Genomic DNA, 14,290 nt, shown 5'->3' on the forward strand with positions numbered 1-14,290 from the left:
TCCGGATGATAACTCAAGAACGCTTATGCCTAGGATCATGAAACTTGATAGGTAGATTGATCATGACTTGCAGATGACCCCTATTGATTTTCAGGTCACTAGGTATAAGGTCAAGGTCACGGTTACCTGAAATAGTAAAATGGTTTCCGGATGATAACTCAAGAACGCTTATGCCTAGGATCATGTAACTTCATAGGTACATTGATCATGACTCGCAGATGACCCCTATTGATTTTCAGGTCACAAGGTCAAAGGTCAAGGTCACGTGACCCGAAATAGTAAAATGGTTTCCGGATGATAACTCAAGAACGTTTATGCCTAGGATCATGGAACTTGATAGGTCGCAGATGACCCCTATTGATTTTCAGGTCACTAGGTCAAAGGTCAAGGTCACGGTGACCTGAAATAGTAAAATGGTTTCCGGATGATAACTCAAGAACGCTTATGCCTAGGATCATGAAACTTCATAGGTACATTGATCATGACTGGCAGAATACCCCTATTGATTTTCAGGTCAAAGGTCAAGGTCACAGTGACCCGAAATAGTAAAATGGTTTCTGGATGATAACTCAAGAATGCTTATGCCTAGGATCATGAAACTTGATAGGTAGATTGATCATGACTCGCAGATGACCCCTATTGATTTTGAGGTCACTCGATCAAAGGTCAAGGTCACGGTGACCCGAAATAGTAAAATGGTTTCCGGATGATAACTCAAGAACACTAATGCTTAGGATCATGAAACTTGATAGTACGGTACATTGATCATGACTGTCAGATGACCCCAATTGATTTTCAGGTCACTAGGTCAAAGGTCAAGGTCACGGTGACCCGAAATAGTAAAATGGTTTCCCTATGATTACTCAAGAATGCTTATGGCTAGGATCATGAAACTTCATAGGTACATTGATCATAACTCGCAGATGACCCCCATTGATTTTCAGGTCACTAGGTCAAAGATCAAGGTCACAGTGACAAAAAACATATTTACAAAATGGCTGTCACTACAACTGAGAGCCCATATGGGGGGCATGCATGTTTTACAAACAGCCCTTGTTGTTGTAATGATTTCTCAACTGAGTTTGAAAATGGTTCTGCCCTGTAATAAATCATTGCCACCAGGGAGCGGGACAGTTTTTCTCAGGCTTTAGTCAAATGTTGTGAACTCTCAAGAAGTAAAATTTTGTATCCAATCTTCATGAAACTTGCTCAGAACATTTGTTCTAATGATATCTCTGCCAGTCGGTTGAAAATCATAGCATTAAGGGTTCAAGGCTTTTTTCTTTATGTGGCGGTAGTGAAAACTTGTTAACACTTTTGAAGTCTCATGCTTTGCCAAATCGGCACAAAATTATTTTTAAAAATTGTTCTAATGATGATTCAACCAAGTTTTAACATGATTTGTGTCTAATTGTTTCATATTTCACTGGTGTTCCAGGGAAGGATGTGTTTGAAGCGTTCTACAAGAAGGACCTTGCCAAGCGCCTGCTGGTTGGGAAAAGTGCCTCTGTAGATGCAGAAAAATCCATGCTCTCCAAGCTTAAACAAGGTGAATATATAAGGCGTGTCATAGTTGAAAACTGGACAAAGTGTCAGTTAAAGAAAGAAGCAGAATTTTCAGAGCTTGAGTGCTAATATGTCAGCAATATTTTATTTCATTTTTGTGATTTTGATATAAAATGAGGAAAATTTGAAATTGTTCTTCAAATAAAATGCATTATAATTTGTTAATTTTAAAATGGAAAAGAAACATCACGATAATTATATGTGAAAAGATTTTTTTTTAAATCTCTTAAGTAATATGGAAAAATGCATATCAAATAAAAGATAATGTAATATTTATTCAGATACACTTCAACACCGTTATTTCGAAGTCGTCGAGACCGTTAAAAAAACTTCGGATTAACGATAATTCGAAATAAACATTTGACAGACGACTTCTTTGATTCTGTAAGAATAAAACGTTGTTGAATTCACATGGTTCTGTCACACTGTACTTTAAATAAATGTTTTACTTAAAAACGTAAACAAGTCAGAAAGCAATAGATTTCTACTTGTAACAAACGGAGGAATAAAACGATTCTTTTTCTTCTTTTTATTTTTCTCTAATTACAGAGCATAATAAAATATCATAAATAGCACATCATACAAGTAAATACATTTTCGGAAATGAATTTACTTTTTTTTTTAAATAAGACGCGATGTCTCTCTGAACACCGGCGTTAGCAGCACTAAACTGCACACGTGCAACATATTTCTCAAATTTGTCAAGGACATTGAAGAACTCACTTCCGCCCGTGTTTTGCTCGCAGAACGTCGTTGATGCATGTGGTCACATGTTGATAAGATATCATGTTCATTCTTGTGTTGTCGGCCTCGTCGTCGGCTTTTGACGACATTATAAAATTAACACGCTACGCGCAGACGACAAAGGTGTAATTATCGGCTTTTGATGCGCAACGCGCAGACGACATAGGTGTGAAATTACGCTCAGTGTTTTGCAGTTTTGACTTCGGATTAAAGATTGATAATAAGGTGCGAATTATAGTGTTGGGACCGACAGAATCTATTCGAATTAACAATTTCTTCGGTTTAACGAAGTTCGGATTAACACTGAAATTTTACATTGAACAAAGAAGAACCATAATCGGGACCTGAAAAATACTTCGAAATAACGGTGACTTCGGATTATCGGTGTTCGAAATAACGGTGTTGAAGTGTACATGTTTTGATATGTTGAATTTCAGAGTGTGGTAGTGGTTTTACAGTGAAGTTAGAGGGTATGTTTAAAGATATGGAGCTGTCAAAAGACATCATGCTGGCGTTTAAACAGGTACGTACAAGGATTATAAGTTTCTGTTAAGGGATAGAAACTTTACCTTTTTATGCTAGGTTGCCCAGACAGGCAAGTATTTCAGTACTTTGTTGCCCACACAAATAATAAGGAGCCCTGTACCAAGTACACGTAAGTATCTGATATTTACTAACTTATAAGAAAACAAAAACAGACAATATTATATGACAAACAGGATGAAATGTCCTTTCATGAGCTTGAATCTTCATTCATGATTAAAATAAAGTTATGAACTGTTGGAAATGGTTCAAGCTTTTCTAAAAAGCTTAGTGCCCATTCAGATTACCAACTTTAGAAACTTGACCGGGCCTTTATCCACTTGCTTGGGTAAACAAGCAACCACTCATAGTTTTGCTATTTTCATATAATGATCAGAACAGAACAGAAGAGAAACTTTATTCATATAACTTGAACATTTCCAGTTTATCGTTACTTATACATAACTGACAATATATAAGCAATAAGCACATGCATAGTAATGCGAAAGTGACCAAAATAGCACATAAAAAGGTGTTTAAAATGCACTTAGGCCATCATATCACTCAACGTTTGCATTCAATTTATCAGTTCTCATTTTAAAAGCATTTTTACAATATATTGCGAGTTTATTTATGACTTTGGTTTTAGTGTTTGTTAACAAAAGAATAAATTTATGCATACTAGGTCGGTTATATTAGAATTTGTCAATATACATTTTTCTTATATCGGTATAAAGAGAACATACAATTACAAAATGGTATTCGTCTTCAATATCACCTGAGTTACATATAATACATTTGCGTTCGTTTTTAGGACTATTTATATGTCTCCCAGATTCAATTTTTAACATGTGGGATGAAAGTCTTAATTTTGATATGTATTTTCTTAAATGAAAGTTTTGGATTATGTTAAGGTAATCAGATGGTTTAAATCGATGTTTCAATTCTTTGTATAGAGATAATGAACTTTTAACATTTAAATCATTTAGCCACAAACCTATGTGAATATCAATAAGTCTATTTTTAAATATCGGAATAAATACACTTGCATTTACTGATTCTGGATACATCCAAACATCTACAAAACCAGTGTTTTGTAGCAAGTCCCGTACTTTGGTAATCCAATTGTTACATCGTATTATATATTCAGCACCATTTCTCATATAACATAGTGTACTATATAAAATACAATTAGTTTGTTTAACAGTATACAATTTTATAAAATATTTTATAATTAGTACATAGCGATTTATATATAATGGGTATCGCCCTAGTTCCCCGTACACAGCTGAATTAGTGGTACTCATTTTGACACCAAGTATTCGTTTCAAAAATCTTCTATGAACTCTTTCAATATCATCAGCATTTACAAACCCCCAAACCTAACACGCATAACACAGTATTGAAGTAACATAAGAATCGAACAAATTTAACATTATTTTAACAGGAACATGCATGTCTTTGGTGATTGCAAAAAGCAATCCCATAGCCTTTAAGCCTTTATCGGATAAAGGTTGAGTATTTTGTATTAATGACCCACCACTTGATAGTACAATGCCGAGATAGTTAAATGATTGAACCATTTCTATTTGCTCATTGTTATAAAAAAATTGGCTCATTCATTGAATTTTTTCCTCCCTTTTTATATATGACTACTTTTTTTTTTTTTTACATTGACTTTCAACTTTTCCATCGTTCACAATATTCGTATAGATTATCTAAAGATTTTTGCAATCCTTTTTGTGTTTCGGAAAAAATTACAGCATCATCTGCAAACAATAACAAATAAATAGATAGCTAGTCTAACGTGATCATGTTTTCATTGTTATTACTCAAAAAAGTTCAATGTCGTTAGCGAAAAGAGAAAATGGTATAGGTGAGATTGTCTCCTCTTGCAATAATCCACCCTTGCATTTAAAGAAATCCGACAAAGTCCCCATATGTCTAACACATTATTTAACTTCATCATACATAGACCGAATAAGTTTTAACAATCTACCGTTTACTCCGCTCTTAATAAGCTTGTACCATAGTCCGTTTCGATATATTGAATCATAACATTTCATAAGGTCAATAAAACAACAGTTTCTTTTAGTACTAAGTTGTTTATCTATAAAAGCCTTTAGTAGAAAAATAGCATCCACAGTGCTATAGTTAGTTTTGAAACCAAACTGGGCGTCTGTGAGCGTATCGTTTACAATAGCCCAATTTTTAAGCCGTTCGTTTATTACGACTGTTAACAATTTGGCAAAACAGCTCACTAACGTTATGCCTCGATAACTGTTAGGGTTGAATGAGTTTCCTTTTTTGAAAATAGGTATAATTACTCCCTTTGACCAAGATTTGGGAAATGACTCTTTTTCAAGGATATAATTAAGTAATATTTCAAGTGGTGTATCAAGGACATCCTATCCCGCCTTAAAATATTCGTATATAATATTATCAATTGAATGAGATTTATTTATTCCCAATAATTGTATTGCCTTTCGTATTTCTTCCTTTGTAAATAAACTATCCAACTCTTCAAATGTCCCTGACGTCATGTTATCTGTATTGTGAAGTGTTACGTATTCGTTAATATCTTCTTCTTCATCACTTCTATTTAAAGAATATAAATTTTTTAAATGTTCAAAAAAGGCATCTATGTCAATATTATCACCTGCATTATTAAATTATTTCTTTTTAAAAAGTTTCCAAAATTCTTTTGGTTTTTTAAATCGCATTTCATTCATTTTTAAATATTGATTCCTGTTAAAATTTCGCTTAGATTGTCTGCACTGATACTTATAATCTTTTTTCGCTATAAGCATATCATATCTAGTATGACCATCTTTATACAAGTTGTACCTGTGATGACGATAATGAATTTACTTTTTGAGAATTAATTCCAGACTGGACCTCCGTTGACCGGTATCTTTGCAGAGTACAGAGCTCGCATTAAAATTTTATATAAATAGTTTCTGTACACTATTTGCAATATTTTCAAATTTACCAAACATCTGGTAACTAGGCTGTCCCTTCTGTGTGTTACCGATGTAGTATTTAATACAGCAAACAATAAAACTCCAGAAATTTATCAGGCGAGAATTTCTTGTTCTTATCCATGTCTTTTATAACCGAACACCAACTATAAACATAAAATGATTAAAACTGGGATCACAACCTTGGAAGGGAAAATGCAAAGTATTGTGGATTTCAACTGGTTTTAGGGCTAGCCAAGCCACAATCTTACCCCAGACTTTGTCACAAATGGTTACAGGCACTGTACTAATGTTATTTACTGTGTGTTCTAGTCTATGCAGTGTGAGAAGCACGGGACGGGTATAGAGCTGACTGTGAACATTCTCACCATGGGCTACTGGCCCACCTACACACCCATGGAGGTCCATCTACCTGCAGAGGTATGTACTTTATGTAAGATTAGTTTAGTCTCCCTCTGGGAAAGCAGGTTCTTTATGTATGCATGAACATAAAGTGTGTCCCAGATAAGCCTGTGTAGTTCACACAGGCTGATCTGGGACAACAATTTCCGCATAAACTGGATTTTCGATTTGACAAGACTTCCTTTAAACGAAAAAAACATAAAAGCCGAAAGTGTCCTCCCAGATTGGCCTGTTTGGACTGGACATGTACTATGCCAAATTTTCCCAGAACAAGCAGCAATTTTTCCATAGCCTCGGATTGAAGAATGGTGATACATAGAGAATTACAGGTTACTGTCCCCTCGTTTTGAAATATATCAGGCAAGGCTTAGAATAATATAACGGCGAGGCTTGCCGAGCTGTTATTTTATTTGTGCCGAGCCTGATATATTACAAGAGGACGGGACAGTAACCTGTTTTTCTGTTTATCATACCACATTTTCCTTAAAATCTGCAAAACAATCCATTTCTTTATATTGAATATGTACGGATTCCCGCTGATTTTGCTGATCCGGCTTTTACACGTTGACATACCATGTAGAAACGGCGTTCGAAAAGACAACACGAATAAAAGCTTATTTTAAACATCGTATAGAGAAAAAAAGTCGTTTGCACTACGAATGGAAAGAGTACAACCGCTTTAATTATAAACGTCTTAAATTGGAGATCAGGAATGGACTGCAGCGACAAATTTAATCTAAGAACACACTTCACCGAATAGTTTAGAGACGCCATTATGGAGATGTGTATTGAAATTGACATTTTGATGATGGTGTCAATATCGACATAAACGTGTAAAATCGTTTGTTTAAATAGTTAAGGAATAGCATACAGTTACCTTTTGTCTTGACTTTCTGTGCAACATTTGCGAGTGCAATGACTATATCGATATTTAAGATTTATTGCCCCATTGATGATGTCATTAAACTTATGCAGTGCGGACTGTTGCGATTTTTTAAAAATAAACGTTTTTGCGATTTATGACTTTAAACTAGAATAAAATATGTACGTTCTCGGTATCAAATTGTTTGTATTGTTGAACCTGATTCATGTTGATAGAAATTGTTGACTTTATTGAAAATCCCACGTAACTCCAAACATTGACTGATATAAGAACTTCCTGTTGACCATGATATAAAAAAATATATCAGGCAACGTTATATCAGGCAGATATCAATGTGGTGGTATGATAAAGTGCCGTAACTGACAGCTATGATATGGCTGAAATACTGTGAAATCATCATTTATCGTCAGGCATTAATGTTTGTGAATTATGTCCATCGACCGATAGACGAATAAAAGATCCTAACGAACAATTATGTTTGAACAAAATAAAAAAGTAAATTGAAAAAAGTGTTTGAACTTAATTACCGTAGACATGAGGCAATAAAATCCAGCGTAATCCACGCACACATTCATCGCCTGTTTTGTAATCAAGATAAATCCGGTTTTTACTCAAAGGGATGTAGATTACACAATGTACTTAATAGACCTGTGACACTGCCAAACCAAATGAAAAGATGACGATGTGTAACCAACACCTGACATGCGCATTTATCACAAATTAATAAATAAGAAATTGATTGTTGTTTGTTTGTTTGCGTTTGACTACACTTACTATTATTTTATAATGTATAAATTTAAATGTTTTAAATTATTGACATTATTTTCTGATATACCGGTAGTTTGCTTTACAAACACAGGTAGAGTTTAAAATTTTGACATACATTAAGAGGGTCCATTACTATCACTTGAAAACAAAAGACTAGTTAATTGGCATGTGACAAACAGGCCCCACCTGCAGTGATTCCCAAGTGTGCACCCCCATTCCATACCACGATTTGTCGTAACCAGAATTTATCGCGGATATGTATTACACACAAATCGGATATTGACTGAAGCATTTTTTTTATTATTCAAAATCAGAAATTGGTGAATTTAAGTGCTGACAAAATAGTCCTTTTTTAAAAATTGACTAAATTTTGTGCTGTCGAAAATAAATGTTTTCACAGTATGTCAATAAGGGCAAAATATTCAAACAAGCGAGTGATTTGTCCCTGGAACGTGCTTACCCAGGACAAGTTTGAGTTGGTTAACTGAATGCCGTAAGATGATTGAAATACAGTTGATAATGGCAGCAACCCCATATAAATAACAAAAATAAAACAAAATGTAATGAGTCTCGTTATAGAAAAAACGTGTTTAACCCTTTGCATGCTGGGAAATTTGTCATCTGCTTAAATGTTTTCTGCTGAATTTCTAAAATTAGCATTTTCTTCGATTTTTTTCAAAGAATACTATCAGAATAGCAAACAGTTTGGATCCTGATGAGACGCCACGTTCTGTGGCGTCTCATCTGGATCCAAACTGTTTGCAAAGGCCTTTAAAATTCGGTTCCCGCACTGAAAGGGTTAACTCTTTCCCACTTAACAGAGAAGTGAAAATGGCTATGTGCAAACAGCATAAAACCAGAACAGCCTGCGAGTAACTCGCAGTCAGTTCAGGTTTTATGCTTTTTGCTGCTCACTATCTAAGGGTTGGAAATGAAGCCTTTAAAACTTGAATCTAGTTAGAAAGGTCTTTAATTAAATTGAACTTTCTAAAGGACAACAAGCACGTCAAAATACGTATCTTAGTAGTAATGGGTTAAGGCATGTGAGCACAGTGTGGTCTCAGATAAGGCTCCTCTGGAACAACACTTTCTGCCTAAACTTGATTTTGGTCAAGAGGAAATTTCCTGTTAACAAAAAATCTTCCATAAAAGCGTATAGTGACGTCCCTAATTAGTCTGCGTATACATTTTCATGTGTATTAAGCCCAGTTTTCCCATGTCACAACTCATATAACGTATCTCATTTCAGATGGTGAAGCTTCAGGAAGTGTTCAAGAAGTTCTACCTGGGAAAGCACAGCGGTCGCAAGCTTCAATGGCAGCCCACTCTCGGCCACTGTGTCTTGAAAGCATGTTTCTCAGGGGTAAGGATAAGCTAATGTTCTTTACTACCTTCAGTTGCTTCACACCCTGGGCCACTGTGTCTTGAAAGCATGTTTGTCGGGGGTAAGGATGAGCCCATGTTAGCTTCAATGGCAGCCCACCTTGGGCCACTGTGACTTGAAAGCATGTTTGTCAGGGTAAAGGATGAGCCCGTGGTCTTTACTAGCTTCAATGGCAGACCACCCTGGGCCACTGTGTCTTGAAAGCATGTTTGTCAGGGGTAAGGATGAGCCCATGTTAGCTTCAATGGCAGCCCACACTGGGCCACTATGTCTTGAAAGCATGTTTCTCAGGTGTGAGGATGAGCCCATGTTAGCTTCAATGGCAGCCCACCCTGGGCCACTGTATCTTGAAAGCATGTTTCTCAGGAGTAAGGATGAGCCCATGGTCTTTACTAGCTTCAATGGCAGCCCACCCTGGGCCACTGTGTCTTGAAAGCATGTTTCTCAAGAGTAAGGATGAGCCCATGGTCTTTACTGGCTTCAGTTGCAGCCCACCCTGGGCCACTGTGTCTTGAAAGCATGTTTCTCAGGGGTAAGGATGAGCTCATGTTCTTTACTAGCTTCAATGGCAGCCCACCCTGGGCCACTGTGTCTTGAAAGCATGTTTCTCAGGGGTAAGGATGAGCTCATGTTCTTTACTAGCTTCAATGGCAGTCCACCCTGGGCCACTGTGTCTTGAAAGCATGTTTTTCAGGGGTAAGGATGAGCTCATGTTTTTTACTAGCTTCAATGACAGCCCACCTTGGGCCACTGTGTATTGAAAGCATGTTTCTCAGGGGTAAGGATGAGCCCATGTTCTTTACTGTCTTCAATGGCAGCCCACCCTGGGCCACTGTGTCTTGAAAGCATGTTTCTCAGGGGTAAGGATGAGCTCATGTTTTTTACTAGCTTCAATGGCAGCCCACCCTGGGCCACTGTGTCTTGAAAGCATGTTTTTCAGGGGTAAGGATGAGCCCATGGTCTTTACTAGCTTCAATGGCAGCCCACCTTGGGCCACTGTGTCTTGAAAGCATGTTTCTCAGGGGTAAGGATGAGCCCATGGTCTTTACTAGCTTCAATGGCAGCCCACCTTGGGCCACTGTGTCTTGAAAGCATGTTTCTCAGGGGTAAGGATGAGCCTATGTTCTTTACTAGCTTCAATGGCAGCCCACCCTGGGCCACTGTGTCTTGAAAGCATGTTTCTCAGGGGTAAGGATGAGCTCATGTTCTTTACTAGCTTCAATGGCAGTCCACCCTGGGCCACTGTGTCTTGAAAGCATGTTTTTCAGGGGTAAGGATGAGCTCATGTTTTTTACTAGCTTCAATGACAGCCCACCTTGGGCCACTGTGTATTGAAAGCATGTTTCTCAGGAGTAAGGATGAGCCCATGGTCTTTACTGGCTTCAGTTGCAGCCCACCCTGGGCCACTGTGTCTTGAAAGCATGTTTCTCAGGGGTAAGGATGAGCTCATGTTCTTTACTAGCTTCAATGGCAGCCCACCCTGGGCCACTGTGTCTTGAAAGCATGTTTCTCAGGGGTAAGGATGAGCTCATGTTTTTTACTAGCTTCAATGGCAGCCCACCCTGGGCCACTGTGTCTTGAAAGCATGTTTTTCAGGGGTAAGGATGAGCTCATGTTCTTTACTAGCTTCAATGGCAGCCCACCCTGGGCCACTGTGTCTTGAAAGCATGTTTTTCAGGGGTAAGGATGAGCTCATGTTCTTTACTAGCTTCAATGGCAGCCCACCTTGGGCCACTGTGTCTTGAAAGCATGTTTCTCAGGGGTAAGGATGAGCCCATGTTCTTTACTATCTTCAATGGCAGCCCACCCTGGGCCACTGTGTCTTGAAAGCATGTTTCTCAGGAGTAAAGATGAGCACATGTGTTTTTTACTAGCTTCAATGGCAGCCCACCCTGGGCCACTGTGTCTTGAAAGCATGTTTCTCAGGGGTAAGGATGAGCCCATGGTCTTTACTAGCTTCAATGGCAGCCCACCCTGGGCCACTGTGTCTTGAAAGCATGTTTCTCAGGGGTAAGGATGAGCTCATGTTCTTTACTAGCTTCAATGGCAGCCCACCTTGGGCCACTGTGTCTTGAAAGCATGTTTCTCAGGGGTAAGGATGAGCCCATGTTCTTTACTATCTTCAATGGCAGCCCACCCTGGGCCACTGTGTCTTGAAAGCATGTTTCTCAGGAGTAAAGATGAGCACATGTGTTTTTTACTAGCTTCAATGGCAGCCCACCCTGGGCCACTGTGTCTTGAAAGCATGTTTCTCAGGGTTAAGGATGAGCCCATGGTCTTTACTAGCTTCAATGGCAGCCCACCTTGGGCCACTGTGTCTTGAAAGCATGTTTCTCAGGGGTAAGGATGAGCCCATGGTCTTTACTAGCTTCAATGGCAGCCCACCTTGGGCCACTGTGTCTTGAAAGCATGTTTCTCAGGGGTAAGGATGAGCCCATGTTCTTTACTAGCTTCAATGGCAGCCCACCCTGGGCCACTGTGTCTTGAAAGCATGTTTCTCAGGGGTAAGGATGAGCCCATGTTCTTTACTATCTTCAATGGCAGCCCACCCTGGGCCACTGTGTCTTGAAAGCATATTTCTCAGGGGTAAGGATGAGCCCATGGTCTTAACTAGACCAGGTTTTATTGAGCACCTTTCTTAAAACCAAGGCATAATGCATGTGCGTTCATATTCGTCCCAGATTAGCCTGTGCAATCCACACAGGCTTATCAGGGACAATACTTTCCGCTTAAACTGGTTTTTCTTTAAGAACAGAATTCTTAAAAACTAAAAATTCTAGAAAAGCTAAAAGTCTTGTCCCTGATTAGCCTATGCAGTCTGCACAAGTTAACCATGGACAACTCTTATAGCACATGCATTAAGCCAAATTGTTCTAGAAGAAGGCGATATTAAAGACCCAGTCCAAGAAGCTAAGGGGCAATAGTGGAATTATCAATGTGAACAATGTATTGAGCATGTGGAATTTATATTCCCCACAAAGTTGGAGGAATTAAGCATTGCACTTGCCCATCTGTCCATAATATGAACATCGTCAAACTTGTGTTATCAGCTCCTCTTTCATAAGTGGGTAGATTTTGCTCAAACTTCAGCAGTTAAATGAACACCTTAATGTGAAGATGATCATAAAGAAAGGAATTTCGGCTGTGACAAGTTTTGGGGGAATTTGTGCTCTTAGTCTGTTTTTCAACTATAGAAAATATAAAGTACCAAAAACCATTGTTTCAACTCCTCTTTAAGTACTGGGTGGACCTTGCTCCAACTTTCAGACTCGAATGACCTTAATGTGTAGATGATTGTTAAGTTAGAAATTTAGGCTATGGCTGTGAGATATGACACTTATTGTGTTTTTAAACTATTAAAGTACCAAAATGTTTTTAAACTTTCACTGGTGAATGACCTTAATGTGTACATTATAAGAAAAAAATGTAAGTTGCCACCGGTGTGGCTGAATTACGGCCTTTCTTTCACTTAATCCTTTACCACTTAGATACGTGTTTTCACAAATGTGTAGTCCCTTAGAAAGATATATTTAATTGATGACCTTTCTTACTAGATTCAAGTTTTTAGCACTTCATCTAAAACCTTAGGTACTGATGAGCAGCAAACAGCATAAAACCTGAACAGACTGCAAGTTACTCGCAGACTGTTCTGGTTTTATGCTGTTTGCACTAAGCCATTTTAACTTTGCTTCTAAGTGGGAAAGGGTTAACTATATAGGGGGCATGTCTTTATCGAAACATGTGTTTTAAAGGCATCATTGTCTGTGAAACATTTCTTGTTTTAATAAATATAATGATCAGCATTATTGAACAAAACATGCACAATGTTCAATTGGACAAAACAAGAAAAGAATGAGACACCCATGCTTATAGAGAGGACCCAATATTTTGGATGTATGGAACAATCTACCAGAGAAAATTGTGTATAGCACGCAACCATGCATAACATCTGCCTGGGTTTTTAATGCCAAAATTGAGGGAAAAAAGAGTTCAAGCCAAGAAAACAATAAACTCTGACCAAAAAAGCGCAAACATTCTTCACCATTGGAAAGCTTTATTTTGTATTTAAAGAAGAAAGTGTTTTTATTACAAGGAGCATGGGTTGCATATCATTATATTTTATTGTCCCCTACAGGTTTCACCGGAGGGGACTTATGGTTTGCGCTTTGTGAGTCTGTCTGTGAGTCTGTCACACTTTTCTGGATCCTGCAATAACTTTAAAAGTTCTTAATATTTTTTCATGAAACTTGCAACATGGATAGATGGCAATATGGACATTATGCAGGTCATTTCATTTTGTTCCTTCGTCAAAAAGTGTGGTTGCTATGGCATCCAAAAATAATAAATCATAAAAATGGTGGAATTTCTGACAATTGTGGAGCGGGTAGGGGACCATATTGCTTTGCAATAGCCTTGTTTACACATTTTTATTCTTTTGAGAATATGGGAGCCCTCAAAAATGCCTTTGTTGTCATTTTGACTGACTATTTCACGATATCTGGAAAATACAATTTAAAGGTATATTTCTGCATTGTTGAACAAACTGTGGCAAATGTATGTTGAATACAACACTATTTAACGTTCAATGATTATACACACTGAGAAGCAATTGCATATCTTTATGTTTTTTAGTGTCAGTTAGTGTCTCAAATGCCAATTAGAATCTAAAATTACTCACACATCATGGCACAAATTGCTCAATGAATGCTGTCAATTACACCAAGATCCCCAAAAGACCCCGCTCACACCTACCTTAACAAGCTATCCATTATGTAGACTACAGCCTAAAATGAATTTTTTTGTAAGGTAAGCAGTCAAGATAGCATGGTATCCATGTATAGTGTGCACCAACTATGTAAACTTTGAGGTAAAATAAAAAAATGCGCTTAATGCACAGTCTTTTGCAGTAGTCGTGCGTTTTTCATCCAGTGTGTTTTTTTTACTTCAAATTCATGTCCGGTAGGGGGAATCATTCCCAATGGAAAATTGTATGTATTTTTTCCAACCTAAAAAATCCCAATTGAAGGTTTCCAATTTTTT

The 14,290-nt window shown here is 37.7% G+C and overlaps 1 protein-coding gene across 1 annotated transcript in view; it reads left to right on the forward strand.

The window, feature by feature from the left end:
* The window catches only part of LOC127834212 (cullin-4A-like), a 40,315-nt gene that overhangs the window by 14,653 nt on the left and 11,372 nt on the right, over positions 1-14,290 (forward strand). The window contains exons 13-16 of the mRNA XM_052359869.1: positions 1,439-1,549; positions 2,748-2,833; positions 6,126-6,233; positions 9,116-9,229. Coding sequence (XP_052215829.1) covers positions 1,439-1,549; positions 2,748-2,833; positions 6,126-6,233; positions 9,116-9,229 — 419 coding nt within the window. The remainder of the gene's footprint in view (positions 1-1,438; positions 1,550-2,747; positions 2,834-6,125; positions 6,234-9,115; positions 9,230-14,290) is intronic.

The sequence above is a fragment of the Dreissena polymorpha genome, chromosome 6, assembly GCF_020536995.1.
Source record: "Dreissena polymorpha isolate Duluth1 chromosome 6, UMN_Dpol_1.0, whole genome shotgun sequence".
In the NCBI taxonomy this organism is placed as follows: domain Eukaryota; kingdom Metazoa; phylum Mollusca; class Bivalvia; order Myida; family Dreissenidae; genus Dreissena; species Dreissena polymorpha.